This window comes from Pongo abelii, chromosome 11 (genome assembly GCF_028885655.2).
Source record: "Pongo abelii isolate AG06213 chromosome 11, NHGRI_mPonAbe1-v2.0_pri, whole genome shotgun sequence".
NCBI classification, from domain to species: Eukaryota; Metazoa; Chordata; class Mammalia; order Primates; family Hominidae; genus Pongo; species Pongo abelii.
The window spans coordinates 104,613,016-104,631,838 of record NC_071996.2 but is presented as its reverse complement, the minus strand read 5'-3'; the positions used below and the strand labels follow the sequence as shown (position 1 = coordinate 104,631,838).

At 35.9% G+C, this 18,823-nt stretch overlaps 1 protein-coding gene and 1 pseudogene across 3 annotated transcripts in view; both read left to right on the top strand.

Moving 5' to 3' along the window:
• The window catches only part of TRAK2 (trafficking kinesin protein 2), a 75,235-nt gene that overhangs the window by 34,142 nt on the left and 22,270 nt on the right, over positions 1-18,823 (top strand). For all 3 annotated transcript variants that reach the window (XM_024242998.3, XM_054548767.2, NM_001133492.1), the window contains 2 exon segments: positions 9,548-9,742; positions 17,282-17,358. In XM_024242998.3, coding sequence (XP_024098766.2) covers positions 9,548-9,742; positions 17,282-17,358 — 272 coding nt within the window.
• On the top strand, positions 3-6,920 carry LOC129058099 (SCY1-like protein 2; annotated as a pseudogene).

Here is an 18,823-nt window from a genome sequence, read left to right as displayed (position 1 = left end):
TTTTTCATGTTTTTACTTTTTAAACTCATCTGAATCTTTATATTTAAAAGGCATCTCCACAGATAACTTATAATGGGGTCTTTTCTAAAAAGAAAATCCAGTCTGATCATCTGTACTTTCTATTTGCAGTATTTGGACCATTTAATTTTAATGTAATTATCACTTTAGTTGAGTCTACTGTACTCCTTTTTTCTTTTTCTATTTGTTCCATCTTCCGTTTTTTTCTCATTTTCTTTTTTTAAACTTTTTTTATTTTAATTCTACTGTTGACATATTAGCTATACCTCTTATTTTTCTCAGTGCTTGCTCCAGGTTGCAATACATACCTTTAACTTATCAAAGCCCATCTTCAAATAACATTATATTTAATAAAGTGACACTCTTAAAACAGTATTCTTCCATTTCCCCTACCATTCTACATATTATTATTACTGTGCCTTTTACATCTACATATGTTATATACATAATACATTATTACTTTTGCTTTAAATTGCTAATTATGAATTAAATAAATTATGAAAATAAAAGGCCTATGTATTACCCACAGATTTAGCATTCTATTATTTCTTTTGTTGAATGAAGTTCCCATTCCATATCCTTTTTGCCTGTATAACTTTAACATTTCCTGGGATATGGGTTAGCTGGCAATGAATAGCCATAGTTTTCTGCTTGTGTGAAAAATAAAATTACTTTTTTTTGAGAAAGGATCTCATTCTGTTCCCCAGGCTGGAGTACAGTGACTCCAGCGTGAACCTCTTGGGCTCAAGTGATCCTCCCATCTCAGCCTTCTGAGTAGCTTGGACCACAGGCATACGCAAACCCAGCTAATTTTTACTTCTTCCTTTTTTTTTTTTTAATGTAGAGTCAGGGTTTCACTATGTTGCCAACCTGGTCTTGAACTCCTGGGCTCAAGCAGTCCTTTCACCTTGACCTCCCAAAGTGCTGGGATTACAGGAGTGAGCTACCATGCCTGGCCTGTTTCACCTTTTTTGAAAGATGTTTTTCACTGGCACATGATTCTAAATTGGCTTTTTGTCCATGGGTTTTAATGGTGCTGTTCCGTTGTCATCTATCTTGAAATGAATAGTTTGCATTCACTGTTTGTTCCCTTAAATGTAATGTTCTTTTTTTCCTATCTCTCTGCTTTTAGGATTTTCTTCTTTATCACTGGTTTTTAGCAATTTTGCTTTGATGTGGTTTTCTTTGTATTTATCCTGCATGGAGTTGGGATTCTTTGAACTATAGACTTACTGTTTTAATTCAACTTGGAAGACTTTGGCCACCGTTTTTTCAAGCATTTTTTCTGTTCCTGCCTCTTTTTTCTTCTGGGACTGCAGACTGCTTGATATGACACAGCCACTGATGTTCTGTTCAGTTTTCTCCCCCCAGTCTTTTTTTCTCTGTGCTTCATTTTAGATAATTTCTATTGCTATACCTTCAAGTTTACTGTTCTTTTCTTCTGGAGAATATCTAATCTGTTTATCTTATCTAGTGAGTCTTTCATTTTAGATACTGTACTCTAGTTCTATTTGGGTTTTTAAAATGCAGGCATATCTTCTATTTCTCTTTCCATTACGTTCTTATTTTCCCCTTAAATCTTTGAGCATATTAAAAATAGCTGTGTTTAAATTGCTGCTTATTAATTCTGTTATTTCTGTCATGACGGGTCTGTTTCTGTTGACTCATTTCTCTCCTGGTTATGGATTACATTTTGTTTATTTTTGCATATCTAGTAATTTTGTATGGACTGGTGAATATTATGAATGTTACATTGTTAGGTGTTTAGGTTTTGTTGTCTTCCTTGGAAAAGTGTTAAAATTTATTTTGGCAATACTTTAAGTTATTTGCTGATAAGGTTAACCCTTTGAGGCTTGTTTTTCATCTGTAGGTCTACAGATCATACTCTAGACCATGCTCTAGTATGCTTGATTCTAGCACTGATTTAATTCTCTTACCGGTAGGCATGACTGGGAAAAAATGGACATATGGAAGAGACATTTGGAGGATAAAATGGTAGAGAAGGAGTTGTCAAGCCTGGGCAAGAGTAATAAGTGGAACATTATCAGACTATGGAAGCAAGGTGGAAGAGCTAGTCTAAAGAATATTTAGCTTAATCTACTAAGCCTGGATTGTACACTCATTTTTAATATTACATTTTGGAAGTAGGGAATTATTCTAGTCTAGAAGGGATACTAGGGACTAGTATCTCTTGTAATGAATGTCACTTTTGTTCTTCATTTCCACTATACCGTTGAATACCTAATAGTCTGTTTTTAGCTCTGCATGTATTTATAGTCAACTTCTCTTCTGAGTATTAAAATGACAATCTCTATGTAATATATGTGTGGCAGGAAAAATTTGGATAATCACATGGAACTTGTAATAATAGAATTTGGATATATGTTCAGGTCTCCTATTTAAGAGATCTGTAAGGATTGAGAGCTTATTTAGAACCATATTTAAGGTTTTAAATCTGCCTCCTCTCTATCTCATTGTGGTGATCAAGCCACTGCTTCTCCTTCTGGGTGAATAGGGATGTCTGATATTGCCAGCCTCCTTGTATTAAACTTATTAAAATGTCATTGTGAAGTCAAGGTCAAGTCATAGGAATTTACTCTCTTAAGGATTTGTTTTCTTAACCAGTACTTTGTTGTTCTTTGCCAGAGCTAGAGCATGTTTCATTATACTACCCACAAAGGAAATACCATATCTCTTTAAAAGTGAGAGGGTTGATATGACATCCTGTACTTTCTCTATTTTAAGCCCTAGTATTTTAAGCATGTTAACAGAAATAACTCTCCTTTTTTGTAAACAGCTAAGTTTGGGAGGTGTTAAATGATGGGCAGTACTGGGAACAGGAAGATAGTGGCAGATACATAAAAACACAAAAGCTCAGTTTGTTCAGAGATGGGGGAGGTGGTGTTGTAGGTGTGCAAGTGAGAAAGTAGTGATGTAAATAGTATTCAGTGAGTACCTATGATCTGCCAGATACCCTGGATGCCTTAATTGTTTATTTTAGTTACTTCTTACTACTGTTGTGTGTGATAAATGATCTTTATTTTACAAATGAGAGAAATTAAGGCTCTGAAAGGATAAATCATGTGTCTAACAATTAGTAGAGGAGTCAGATTCAGAAGCTATGTCTGATGCCAAAACCCATGATCTTTCTAATATTAAGAATGAAAAATAGGACAATAAGTAGATTAGACACCTGGAGGAATTAGGAGATATGTAGGACTAATACTGTATGTTGGAGACATGATGTGTAGGAACTTGCTTTCTAGGACAAGTTGTCAGCCTTTGTCCTGTAAATGGCAGATAGCAACAAGAATCGGTACAGTGCTGGATAGGAAGTCGAGACCCAAGTCTGGTGGTTCTAGTGTCCTCGGCAAGTTACCCATCTTTAAGTCTCAGTTTCCTTATCTAGGAGGCAGGATTGGATGGTTTCTGAAAGTGTCTTCTACCTTTAATACTCTGTAATTATTTAGATACTATAGCAACCTTATTTTAGCAGTCTTGATTTGATCTCTAGGTGTAAAAACTCAATAGTAATACAGTAATAAAAATAGCTGACAATAGGTCTTTCAGTCTTTTTCCCCCTCCCTTAGTCTTCGTCCCCAGTCCCTCCCCTCCCTATCCCTTTCCCTCCTCTAGCTCAGGCGGTGTTTGTGCCCGCGGGGGCAGGTGGAGGCCATGGAGTAAGCAGGAGGCAGCTGCCAGGTGCGAAGGCAGAGCAGGAAGAGCCTGTGTTTAGGGGGGCGGGGAAAAAGAGGCCCAGTTCTGCCCCTCCTGGAAGGAGAGGGAAAAGGTAACTATAACTACCCAATATTGCAGCCATGGAGTCCATGCTTAATAAATTGAAGAGTACTGTTACAGAAGTAACAACTGATGTCACTAGTACTGTAATGGGAAATCCTGTCACTAGAGAATTTGATGTTGGTCGACACATTGCCAGTGGTGGCAGTGGGCTAGCTTGGAAGATTTTTAATGGCACAAAAAAGTCAACAAAGCAGTGGCTGTTTTTTGTCTTTGATAAAAAATGATTGACAAATGTCAAAAATTTGAAAAGCATCAAATCATTGATTCTCTAAAATGAGGAGTCCAACACTTGACCTCAACACCCTCGACTTCTTACTGTCCAGCATCCTTTAGAAGAATCCAGGGATTGCTTGGCATTTTGTACAGAACCAGTTTTTTGCCAGTTTAGCCAGTGTTCTTGGTAACTGGGAAAATCTCCCTTTCCCTATATCTCCAGACATTAAGGATTATAAACTTTATGATGTAGAAACCAAATGTGGTTTGCTTCAGGTTTCTAAAGGATTGTCATTCTTGCATAGCAGTGTGAAAATGGTACATGGAAATATTACTCCTGAAAATACAATTTTGAATAAAAGTGGAGCTTGGAAAATAATGGGTTTTGATTTTTGTGTATCATCAACCAATCCTTCTGAACAAGAGCCTAAATTTCCTTGTAAAGAATGGGACCCAAATTTACCTTCATTGTGTCTTCCAAATCCTGAATATTTGGCTCCTGAATACATACTTTATGTGAGCTGTGAAACAGCCAGTGATATATATTCTTTAGGAACTGTTATGTATGCTGTATTTAATAAAAGGAAACATATATTTGAAGTCAATAAGCAAGATATTTATAAGAGTTTCAGTAGGCAGTTGGATCAGTTGAGTTATTTAGGATCTAGTTTACTTACAAATATAACTGAGGAAGTTCGTGAACATGTAAGGCTACTGTTAAATGTAACTCCAACTGTAAGACCAGATGCAGATCAAATGACAAAGATTCCCTTCTTTGATGATGTTGGTGCAGTAACACTGCAGTATTTTGATACCTTATTCCAAAGAGATAATCTTCAGAAATCACAGTTTTTCAACGGACTGCCAAAGGTTCTACTGCCAAGCATGTCATTGTGCAGAGAATTTTGACTTGACTTCAGAATTTGTAAACCCTGACATGGTACCTTTTGTTTTGCCCAGTGTTCTGCTGATCGTTGAGGAATGCACCAAAGAAGAATATGTCAAATTAATTCCACCTGAACTTGGCCCTGTGTTTAAGCAGCAGGAGCCAATCCAGATTTTGTTAATTTTCCTACAAAAAATGGATTTGCTACTAACCAAAACCCCTCCCAATGAGATAAAGAACAGTGTTCTACCCATGGTTTACAGAGCACTAGAAGCTCCTTCCATTCAGTACCAGGAGCTCTGTCTAAACATCATTCCAACCTTTGCAAATCTTATAGACTACCCATCATGAAACATACTTTGATACCAAGAATTAAAAATGTCTGTCTACAAACGTCTTCCCTTGCTTTTCCTGTAAATTCATTAGTGTGCTTAGGAAAGATTTTGGAATACTTGGATAAGTGGTTTGTACTTGATGATATCCTACCCTTCTTAGAACAAATTCCATCCAAAGAGTCTGCAGTCCTCATGGGTATTTTAGGCATTTACTAATGTACTTTTACTCATAAGTTGGGAATCACCAAAGAGCAGCTGACTGGAAAAGTATTGCCTCATCTTATTCCCCTGAGTATTGAAAACAATCTTAACCAGTTCAATTCTTTCATTTCCATCATAAAAGAGATGCTGAATAGATTGGAGTCTGAACATAAGACTAAGCTGGAGCAACTTCACATAATGCAAGAACAACAGAAATCTTTGGACATAGGAAATGAAATGAATGTTTCTGAGGAGACAAAAGTTACAAATATTGGGAATCAGCAAATTGACAAGGTTTTTAACCACATTGGAGCAGACCTTCTGACTGGCAGTGATTCCGAAAATAAAGAGGATGGGTTTCAGAATAAACATAAAAGAGCATCACTTACACTTGAAGAAAAACAAAAATTAGCAAGAGAACAAGAGCAGGCATAGAAGTTGAAAAGCCAGCAGCCTCTTAAACCCCAAGTGTACACACCTATTGCTGCTGTTAAACAGACTAAGGACTTGACAGACACATTGATGGATAATATGTCATCTTTGACTAGCCTTTCTGTTAGTACCCCTAAACCTTCTGCTTCAAGTACGTTCACTTCTGTTCCTTCCATGGGCATTGGCATGATGTTTTCTACACCAGTTGATAATACAAAGAGAAATTTGACAAATGGCCTAAATGCCAATATGGGCTTTCAGACTTCAGGATTCAACATGCCCGTTACTACAAACCAGAACTTCTACAGTAGTCCAAGCACGGTTGGGAGTGACCAAAATGACTCTGGAACACCTCCCACTTTGCCAAACTTCAGTGCTTTGAATGTTCCTCCTGCTGGTGCGAAGCCGACCCAACAAAGACCCACAGATATGTCTGCCCTTAATAATCTCTTTGGCCCTCAGAAACCCGAAGTTAGCATGAACCAATTATCACAACAGAAACCAAATCCGTGGCTTAATCAGTTTGTACCTTCTCAAGGTTCTCCAGCTACGGGCAGTTCAGTAATGGGAACACAGATGAACATGATAGGACAATCTGCCTTTGGTACATAGGGTAATCCTTTCTTCAACCCACAGAACTTTGCATAGCCACCAACTGCCATGACCAATAGCAGTTCAGCTAGCAATGATTTAAAAGATCTTTTTGGGTGAGGTGTCTATTTTGAAGGATTATTTCCGTTTCAATCATGGGTGAGCTGATTTACATCTTTATATAGTTGGCTTGGAGGAACTACTTTTATGGGACAGTGAATGGTTCTGTGACAGAAAACATCTGTGTCCATGCCAGCATAGTAGTTGTATGGACTTCTAACCAGTTGAGCTTTTTTAAAGCATTGAGGATTTTTTTCCTCTTACCAATTCCTCTTCAGGTTTTTTTTTTTTTTTTTTGAGACAGAGTCTCACTCTGTCACCCAGGCTGAAGTGCAGTGGCACAATCTCGGCTCACTGCAAGCTCCGCCTCCCGGGTTCACACCATTCTCCTGCCTCAGCCTCCCTAGTAGCTGGGACTACAGGCGCCCGCCACCACGCCCGGCTAATTTTTTTTTTTTTTTATTTTTCGTAGAGACAGGGTTTCACTGTGTTAGCCAGGATGGTCTCGATCTTCTGACCTCGTGATCCGCCCGCCTCAGCCTCCCAAAGTGTTGGGATTACAGGCGTGAGCCACCGCGCCCGGCCCCTCTTCAGGTTTTTAAAGACCCAACCCTTCCCAATCTCAAAGAGAAAAAGGACAACTGAGTTATTTTGAATAGCTGAATTTTTTAATCAAATGTTTATTTTGGCTTGTGAATCATGGTGTTATTTAAAAAATTGAGTTGATGGTCATTGCAAGCTCATCTATTAAATACTACATGGTACACAGTCTACCTTCACAAGTCATTAGTGTTCATTTTAATTATGTAAAAAATCTTGATGCTGTATTGATTTGCTTGCATTTAAGATGACAGTGAGAAAATGATAAGCATAAAGAGATCAGGTTATTTGCTTTTTCTGAACTTACTTTTCAGATGAACTAATGTTTAGTACAAAGAGACTGAACAAATATTACGATATTTAACTTAACCTACATTTCATTGGCTAACCATCTTAAATGCAAACTAATCATTGTAAATTATATTTTAGCATGGTCTGCCTCAAATGGTAATGTATTTTTCTGCATTCAGTTGGATATATTTAGAGTCACTTTGGTGTATGCTGATTTGTTTGGATATTTGACAAAGCACTCTGATGTGACTTCTCTGACTACTAACTTCATATTTCATTTCAAATTCAAACTTCTGAGGTTGCAGCATATATGAATTGCGTTTTCAAAAGGAGATTTGTAAGAATTAAACTATATTTAATGAGTAAACTTTTGAGATGCCTGCTGTATTTTTTCAAATGTAATAAACTTTACTTCTCTTAAAAAAAAAAAAAAAAAAAGCAGACATTGATAGAGTGCCTCCACAGTTTGCAAGGCATTGTGCTAAATACAAGTATTTTTCATGCATTTGTTTCATTTAATTCATATAACCTAGGAGGTAAGTACCTTCTCCATTTTACAGATGAGGAAACTGAGGGTTAGAGTTTAGGCAACTTACCCAGTGTCACATTGTGGTATATGCAGAGTCAGGACTCAGACCAGGACTATCACTAGACCATAGTAAATTTATATTATGTGAAGGATAGGGAAGATTTTTTTGGAGGAAACTTTTTTTTCCCCTCCCCTGTCCGATTTTCTTCACCTCACATGTTTTGGGATTTAGATGTACCGCTTCTTTAAAATAAAAATGATAAAGTACTTATTTCAGTGCCAGTGCTCAGTAAAATTTAATGCATTTTTTAAAAAATTTTAGTGACTGTGAGAATATACTAAAATGTAATTTTTCCAGATTTTGAAGAATCCTCCACAGAATTCAAATTTTGTTATTACAGAGCATATCATTTTATCCCTTTGGAACTATTTTCTGCTGGTTGCTTTGTATTGCTTTTCCCCCAAAGCATGTAAGTTGAGATCAGACCTCTTTCACTTTATTTTTAAAAAGTATATATCCAATTATTTTGTGTCAATTAAAAATACCTTTTAAAATTAAGCAGGCTGCTACTGCTTCAGAGACACAGACCTCTTAACAGTACTAAATAGATTGATAGGGAGAAAATATGAAATTTCTACAAATTAATTCTAAACTTTAAAAGCCTAGTTATAAAGACAGGAACGATAGACGGGCGTATGTGAGGGATGAGCATGGGAAGAGGGAGAGGATCAGAAAAAATAACTGTTGGGTTACTAGGCCTAGTACCTGGGTGATGAAATAATCTGTACACCAAACCCCTGTGACACAAATTTACCTACATAACAAACCTGCACATGGACCCCTGAACCTAAAATAAAAACTTTTAAAAATTAAAAAATTAAAAATTAAAGAAAGCATAGTTATAGTCACTAAGCAATATATTTAGATAGTATGTAATTCAGATTTGTGGTATCTGCATGTTCTCACTCATGTGGAAGCTGACAAAGTTGATCTCCTAGAAGTAGAGAGTAGAATAGTGGTTACTAGAAGCTAGGAAGGATAGCGGGAAGGAGGGATCAGGAGATGTTAGTTAACAGATACAAAATTACAGCTGGATAGGTGGAATAAGTTCTGGTGTTCTTTAGCACCATAGGGTGGCTATAGTTGGTAATAATTTGTTGTATATTTTCAAATAGATAAAAGGATTTTGAATGTCCTCAGTGGAAAGAAATGATAAATGCTTGAAGTAAGGAATGTGCTAATTACCTTGATTTGATCATTATACATTGTATACAGGTGTCAAAATATCACATGTACCCCATAAATATATCCAATTATTTTGTGTCAATTGGAAATACTTTTTAAAAATTACTGTCAAAAAATGTATGCCGTCATTTTTACTTTAGAAGTTCTCTTACTAAAAGAAAAAAAAATCTGGAGAAAAAAAACTATACTACTAGGATATACTAATAAAAATCAGTGGAGAAATGATCTTGTCTAATATTTCTTTGGTTGTCCTACTTTAGAAAAACTAATTTTCATCAATTTTCTCTGTAGCCTAGTAAAAGTTGAAATATATTGGATTCATTTACATAGACTCTCCTCTTTAGATGTCTGCTCCAATGAGGATCTCCCTGAAGTTGAGCTGGTGAGTCTGCTAGAAGAACAACTACCACAGTATAGGCTAAAAGTAGACACTCTCTTTCTATATGAAAATCAAGACTGGACTCAGTCTCCACACCAGCAGCAACATGCATCTGATGCTCTCTCTCCAGTCCTTGCTGAAGAGACTTTCCGTTATATGAGTGAGTATTTTTTTACTCTTTTAGTTTGTGCATTGAAGTAATGATCATGGGTATCTTGGTATTGATTTTTAAAGCATTGATGTTTAGTAGTTGTTGTTCAGTGTATACCTACTTTAATTTGAACTGATTTCACAGGAAGAGATAATTCTGTCTTATGTCTGAAGGCAGAAAGTTTGTCATCCTTATGACTCTTGGTGTCCAGTGTTGCAGACATACTTAGACGTTTTCATTACTTGATATTTTCCTCAGACTGAGTAGAAAAGGGAACTTTTTAAAAAGCGAAGTGATTTAAAATTTTAATATTCCTTTATAACTGTCAACATTTATTATCCCAGTAGTTTGTTATCCTAAGCTATCAGCTTTTGACTTTTATCTTTATTAATATCTTTAGTAAACACAGTCACAAGAATTATGTCAGCATAACTAAGCATAGTTCTTAGGTACATAAGTAGTTTTAATAATACCAGAAATAAATATGCACTATATAGTAATCTTCATTATTTAAGGATTCCTAAGTGAGAGACTGAGCCAGATTTGTTCTGAAAATAGGTCTGTTTTACACCAAGCTGTTAGAAAAGACAAAGGAATTTTTAAACTTTGAAGTGTGGAGACCTTTTTGCATTTGATTTCATCCCAAAAATCAGCATTAAGGCTGAAATTACTTTTCTAAAAATTCATTTGGTAAAAAATGTGTGCACAGTAGCTGTTAGAATTTATAATAAAAGCTTATGAGTTCAATACTGATATGTTTGTGAAATTCCTTTAATTAGAATTAAGTAGGGGATTGCATCAGATCCTGGACATTTTCCCAGTGAGTGCTTTAGTGTTTTAATGCCAGATTGTCGTTGGAGAATGACTGTTGTGCAATACTCATTTTCATAGTAATCATTAACTTGTTTTCAGCACTAGTTTCCTAGAATTTTTTTCTAGTCGTTTCTTAGAACTTATTACTGCTCAAAAAAATTATAAACATTGTTTCAGCTGAAACTGAAACATCAAGAAGCCCAGTGAGTGTTGTGGTGTTTTAATGCCAGATTGTTACTGGAGAATGTCTACTGTGAAATACTCATTTTCATAGTAATCATTAACTTGCTTTTAGCACTAGTTTCCTACAATTTATTTCTAGTAGTTTCTGAGAACTTAACTGCTCAAAAAAAGTATAAACATTATTTCAGAAACTGAAATATCAAGAAGCCCAAATACTATCGTGTTTTTGTCCTTAATATTTCTTTTAAATAGCTAAATTAAGTTAAATTAAGGCTCCAAAGGCTTTCTTGACATTTTAGTTTGAGAATTTGCTTGCTTGAGATTTTTCTGGAAAATCATTTTTAGAAGGAACAGTATTTCTTATTTCTAGTTCCCTTTGTTCTTTGAGTGTTTAAATTTCTGAGAACTTTCTTTTCTTTTCTTTTTTTTGAGATGGAGTCTTGCTCTGTCGCCCAGGCTGGAGTACAGTGGCACGATCTCGCCTCACTGCAACCTCTGCCCCCCCGGGTTCAAGCGATTCTCCTGCCTCAGCCTCCTGAGTAGCTGGGATTACAGGCGGGCACCACCGTGCCGGCAAATTTTTGTATTTTTAGTAGAGACGGGGTTTCACCACGTTGGTTGGGCTGGTCTCGAACTCCTGACCTTGTGATCCGCTCGCCTCGGCCTCCCAGAGTGCTGGGATTACAGGCGTGAGCCACCGTGCCCGGCCTAAATTGCTGAGAACTTTCAAACTGAAATTTCATCTGGATAAATTTAGTTTGTCATTATTTTGACAAAGCGTCACAGAAAGTGCCCTTTAGTTTATTTGTTCTTTGTCCTCTCGGCTACTGAGTGGCAAAACTATAGCTAGAAAGTGGTCTTAGATCATGATTTAATGGAGTTAACTTTTAGGATGAATTATAAGTAAAAAGCCTAGAAAATAAAAGGTAAATTCTAATATACTTTTCAAGACTTTTTATAAAACGATAGTGTCCAAGGGAGCAATTTAAAACGAGATTAATAGGATGATACTGACCCATACTTCAGGGTTCTGGAAAACTATCCTATTTCTTTAGTGTAATGGTACTATTTTCACTTCAACAGTTTGAAAATTGAACTATATATGATATACCTAAGATCATGAAGCAAATAAGCTAGGATTATACTGATAATTTACCTCTGCACTGTACTTAAAATTCCACTGTTCTTTTAAAGGTGTTAATTCTTTGGGTTAATAGTTAAATCACATATAAACTTCATTATGAATTTGCATCTTATGAATGTAAAAGCCAAATGATTTGTTTTATTTAGGAAATTGACCAAGGTTTAAAAAGGAAGATACAAAACATTCTCTCACCCTTTCCCACAGTTTTCTATCCCTCTGAGATTTCAAGATTTGTGGTTTTGAATAATTACTGTGTACCCTGGCAGATCGTCCTAGAGCTCAGCTCCCTGGGTTACTTTGGGCATATCTCTACCTCTCACATGCCAGTGGATATTTGTGCTTATTAAAATGAATTTTAACACCTAGTTAAAAAGGTGGCACTGGCAAAGGCACTTTCTTTCTTGTATAACACAAAGAAATTGAAAGAGCTGTGAGAAGATAGTGATTTGGAAGGATTCGTAGCCAGCATTTGAGCTTCGGAGCCTATCTCACAAGAAATGGGGGAGAGTGGGTAGTTCTCTGAAGTCACCCAATCCAGAAAGAGATTGTTTACTTTTAAGATAGAACACTGGGAGAGCAATGAGTGGGCAAAAAAAAAAAAAAAAAAGCAATCAATCAATCAATCCCAGTCCCTGCCACACACATGTAAAGTTTAAGAAAGTCAAAAAGTGTTTTACATGCAGAACAGGCCACCCCAGAGTTTTCTTGATTTTATTAAGACTGAGTCCCAGAGTGAGCTGTGGGGGAGCCATGCAATCAGAACACGTTACAGACTGTACCATTTGTTCATTTAAAGGCTAACGTTAGAAACCTGATTCTTTCAAGGGGTTTTATTTGGTAATAGAGGATCACCTTTACCTCCTAAGGCGTAAGAGGCGGAAAATGATTGATTATGTAAGTTTTATTTTAGGCAGTGGTTCTCAAAATGTGGACCCCTGCAATCAATGTCACTTGAGAAATTGTTAGAAATTCACATTCTTGGGCCCCCTACTCCACCTACAAAATTAGAAACTCTAGGGGTGAGACAGTCATAGCTGTCTGTGTTTTAAAGAGTCTTCCTGGTGATACTGATGCACACGCAAGTTTGAGAACCACTGATACAAAGCATTGCCAACCAAAGCAAATGGCCATTTCACAGTGACATTAATTGGAGAATTAAGGAATTGGGGAGAGTGTATATAATTTTGCAGATAAATATGGTCATAGAAATTATTACTTCTAATTGGTAGGTATACTTTTCCTCAGGCTCTGCCCTCAAAAATTATTAACCTGTGCTGGCAGAAAAGGACATATGACTGATGAAGTTCAGGAAACATTAACCATAAACCCAGTCATAGAGGTTAGCCGATTTATTTTTCCCCTAGATAAGCTCTCTCCTTCAGTTCTACAAGAGAATTAAGCTATATACCCTAAGACACTTAGCGTTTATACAATGGATTACCTTATCACCCATGCATCATGTACTAGCTTTGTACAATCCTTGGGAGAATTGAGAAAATTGTCATTCAAATGGTCTGTAGGGCCTGATTCTCCCCTGGAATCCTGTTGAGAAAGACTGCCCTAGATGGTGTGTATCATCAGTTTCTCTCAGTCATTTTGAAGGCAGAAATGTTTGCTGTATTGTAGCAGCAAGGGCTGTGGTCACTGCTTTAGGGTTAAAACCTCAAGACCTGCCTGTAGGTGTCAGGAGCTATTGTAGCTTTTACTGTGCCATGTGGGCACTGTTTGTGTTTCATTTCTATTTTGTTGTTGTTTTTGTTGGTCTTGGTGTGAGAAAGTTGGAGAGTGCTGCAAGATGAGAATTCTTTTTGAAATTCAATAGTTGTGGTAAAAACTTTAGATCTTGAGAAGGGACATATGAGAGAACTATCAAGCACCATCTCATGTAAATGACAGATATTAGAATGGATTATCATTGATGTTTCCCATCCTGAAAATAATGTGAGATTTAGCTAGTTAATGTGAAATTATGCAGGGATAGAACATAAAGTAAGGATTAGTGAAGTGCTTATGTATGTTAAACTCTCACCCCATATTTTCAGGAACATTAGATTCTCCAAACATTACACCAAAAATGTTGAACATTAATTAACAACCTCTGGAAACAAGTTGCAAAATTGTTCTGTAAAAATATCTATCATCTCCCTGATGTATAAATACTTTTTTAGAGAGTTAGGAAAGTCCATGTCTGGAAATAAGCAAGGATCATTGCTAATTTCTGTATCATTTAACATATTTTCAACAACTGAAAACTGACGGGAAAATAGGTTTTGATAGGATTGATTTTAACAAAGACAACCTGCTTGGCTATCTCTACCTTCCTGGTTACAGAATTATGGTGAAGAACTAGTCTGTGGTTTTTGAAGCATTTAATTACAATGTCTAAATGCCAAGACTTTAAACACTTAAGAGTTTTGCCCTGAGTACTTTTGGAATCATTCCAAGCAGCATGTCTTTATCAGGAGTATTGTGTTAAGGAAGAGAAGACAGAACTGTTTCCACTGCAGAGAGAAAAATCCATTGTGTTCCTTTCTGTTTTGTGCCTGACATCTTTCTGTGCAATTGAAGAGGCCCAGCCTTTGTGGATTGGTAGTATCTAGGTTGCGCATTCGACATAAGAATTTGAAAATTGTGATTACACTATCTAACTTCTTTGCCATAACAAATACTTAGGCATTTTAAAGTTCATTTTTGCTTTTTGAAACTTTTTAACAAGGGTTCCTGGGTTTTTGTGGGTTGTTTTTTTTTTTCTGTTTGGAAAATAACATTTGTTCTTTATGGAAAATTGGCAAAACACTGAAAAGAAAACAGATCAGCCATAATCCTTACCCAGAGATAACCACTACTAACATTTTAATGTATATCCTTCCAGGCTCTGTTGAATATAGATATTTATAGATATGCTCACACTTTAAAAAGCAAAATTGAGATCTATGTTGTTTTATTATATAACATGCATTCACAGGTGTATATGCTGGTATTTCATTAGACAAGGTCTTTTTTATGTTCTTAGTGGGGCTGCGGTAGAAACAGCAGCACAGTGGAAAGAGCTCATTACTGGACTCTTACGTCATCTGAGTTTTTTCTAATGACCTCGTGAGATGAGCGTTATTATCATCTCCATACTAAAATCCCAGCTTTGCCACTAATAGCTTTCTTCGTGGTCTTGAACATGCCACATAATTTCTCTCAGAGAAGATTGCTCATACAAGAAAGTGAGATCACTAAACTAGATAACTTCTTAAGGTTCAGCTTTAAATTTTTACGCTGTGACAGATGGTAAGCATTTATAGGAAATATATTTTCATTTCTCCTCACTAAAACATATTTTATTCTAAATATTTCTTTACTGTATTACTGTGTCCTTCATTTTTTTCTTCCCCTTTCATCATATATGACTTGTGGTTCACAGTTGTTTTTTATATCCTTAACTTACTGGTCTTACTCCAAGTTAAATCTGCCACTTCATCTTTAACTCTGGTCGGTCATGTCATGTGTTTGTTAAACTAGTTGTATAAAAACTGATTTTAACTGAGCCTATAGGATGCCTGATTTTTGCTTTGGGTGTTAACCCCAGATTGGTGGTTTTAATTCCTGGCTCCATGTCATTTTCAACACCTGGAAATCTTCTACATACTACCAGCACCATAGGGCTCCCTGAAATTAATTAAATCAGAATCTGGACTTAAGAGCCATTGCTCTATATTACATTTGGGTTTACAACCATTGTCTGGTTTTCTGTAGTTAGTTTAGAGCATGGATATATTGATTTTATATTTTTTCCATAATTTTGTTATTGAGACCAGAAGTAAAGGAGACCATTCACTGTAAGTATTTGCCTTAATTGTTTAATCCTTTGTTCCTGCTATGCTACCAAATTATATTGTGTCTATTCCTTAGGCCCAAAAGTCTGTTTCCCTTATCACTGTGGTTAAATCATTGTTAGTTTCTCTATTTGTAAATATAAATTCTCTTGGAGTACAAATGTTTATTTCTAGGTTTTAAGAAAAGTTTTTATATTTTCAGTTTAAATCTTTTTTAGTTATCTCCTCATACCATCAAGCCAGCACTTTGTTTTACTTTTAACTAGGAATAAGGCTATTATTAATAATTAAGCTATAGGTAATTCCCAGATTCATTTTAGTCAGTGGTGCTAGGGAGAAAATAAAAAGCTCAGATAAAAGTAAAACATATCTAATGATATTCCTTCATACTCAGTCGTGGGCACCCTAAAGTGTTAAGATGGGACTATGGAACTACGAATTACTGCCAATTCAGAGAATTTAAAGTCAGAATCATTTCATACCTACCAGTTCTGTTTAAGGAGTAGTAACTATAAACAGTTATATGATACGTAGCAGTTACCGAATACTTTATTGCTCAGTAGATTATCATGTTTGATCCTCTTAATAACCTCATGAGATGTGTTATCACCTCCATATTTATTATCTGAATCTCAGAAGGGTTAAGTGACTTGTTCCAGCTCACTAAAATTTATGAATTCGGCTTTTCTACTCCAAAGCCCCTGTCCTTTTCACACTTCAAGGCAAACTAGTTATAATAAAACAGTCTAAGTCAAACACAGAATTATGTTCTGCAGTAACATATCATGTTCAAAGTCAAAAGAGCCCTCTTTTGTTATGCATTATTAACTTTAAGATACTGTTTAGTGTGACTGGAATCATTGGAGTCATATTTGCCCTTCTCTTTTGAACTAAATTATCCAGATACATTGACAATTCCTGAACTTGTGAAGTGCAGAAATACAGGGCTTGAATTATACGACTAATAATGTAGCATACAATTTATTTTATAGCTGAGACCTAGATAGGAGAAAGAATTTTATACAGGTAAAGGGTTTTTAATTAAGCTTAAAGGAATTATGGTTCATAACAGAACCAGAAAAAGTCCTTCAAATCCTGTTCCTTGTTTACATTAGCTCACATGGTAGATGATCATAGATGGTTATGATAATCACAGCAGAATTCCAATTAAATTCCTTTATAACAGCATAACCCCTCACTAATACCCCTTAGTAACTTTAATTTAGATTAGACTGTAAAGCAATCATTAACTTAATCCATTCTCCCAGCCAAGATTCTCATAAGTGAGTGGCCAAACTTCCTGTCTTACCAAGGGAGGAGGAGATAGTCAAGATGTGACTGCCTTGTGATCATTTGATGCTTTCTTAATTATTGTATGATATACACTTTGTTTGCAATGATTGGACTATTTCTTGAGTGTCTAATACATGAAACATTTCTTTTTTTCACATATATTTTTATTCTCCTGAATGACTTTTTGTAAAAGGCTGGGGTTTTTATTGTTGTTATCTCTCAATTCTTATTAATATTTAAATTTTTCCATTATTGCTAAAGCCTATAAATAGTTGTTTTTAACTATATTAGTTCTAGGCACAGACAGGGTGGAGCAGATGACCAAAACTTACAATGACATCGACATGGTTACACATCTCCTGGCAGAGGTAGGAATATTTTTTCTTTCTCCAGTACAAAAAGGTAAAACTTGAGGATCATTTGGAATCTATCAAATTTGCACATCAAATGGAAAATGTTGTACGTGCTCTGGGTTATTTTGTATAAGGTTGTTGCTACTGGAACAACTGACATTTCAAAGTAGAATGTTTCCTGAAGTTTATTATTGTAATGCTATAGAGGATTTTTAGTTAATTATTTATTTAATGGTGATGGCTTGCCTCCACTTCCTAGAAAAGCATTAATCTTCAAAAAAAAAAAAATCATTTTAAAATAATGCCTGCTGTTACTTACCCTACAGCAGAGCTGCCCATTCAGAAAGCAGTATCATTATCATTGCAAATCAATACCTACAGTTTGGAGCATCTCCCCTTTTTTACTTTTAGTTTGGGCTATGATTTGAGCTCACTTTGTCTCTGGCATTTTTAATATGTATAGTATATCTCCTTTAGTTGGCAATCAGTAGAGATCTCCCTTTGTACCTGTTTCAGTTGATCTTATGGAAGACAGTCTTTCTTTAACATGTCCTTCTCCCCTCTCCCCCCAGCTCTCCAGAATGATTTCTATGTATGCCACTTAGCGATTATTTAAAATGAGCCTTAAAAATGTGGAGATAATCCCTCCATCTTCATATGCCTATGGAGAGAAAGGATAGAAGCTTAATTTTATTTATATAATAATTACTGTAAGCAGATCATATACAAGGCAGTGAGATGTATATTGACAGTTTTCTATCCTACAGAATACAGTCTTCACCACTACCACACAGATGGAATTCCTATGCCCTTGCGAAGTATCACTATCTGCCCAGAAATAATAACTCTGGGTGGAAGCCTATTGCTTGACTTTTCTACAGACTTTCCTGCATCATTACCACCAGCTTCTTGAGACTTCTTTCTTCTCTATACTCTAGGCAGAATCCTGTGGCCTCAAAATTTCCAGTCTTTTATCTCCTGTTTTATTGCATATCATCATTCTTCAACCAGTTGACAACAGAGCTCTTGGCTGCACTTCCCTCTAAACTGCTGAATGCACATAAGCTTTGCCTGAAATGGAACTCTTTTTTTACATACCTACCTGATCCATATCTTAAAAACCTAATTCTGTATCATTACTGTGCTTGATACACAATTGTATTCAACAAATATTTGTTGAGCTTTTACTGTACAGACCGTATCCTCATTTTTAAAGACTATGTTGATTTTCCAATTGCCCAAAATTGTAAGTTTAAAGTTTGGGTTGCTAGACTCTTAATTTACTAGGATGATCAATAAATCTCACTTGATATCAAGAAAAGAGATGTCCTCTTGCATTTAGAACAGTGGTGGTCATCCATTTGACCAACATTTTAAAGCACTACGTGTGTGCCAGACCCTGTGTTTATTCATTTTAATGAATGAATGAATCTTGATGCTTTCTAGGACATTGCTTTTGATTTTACCAAAACTGACCACA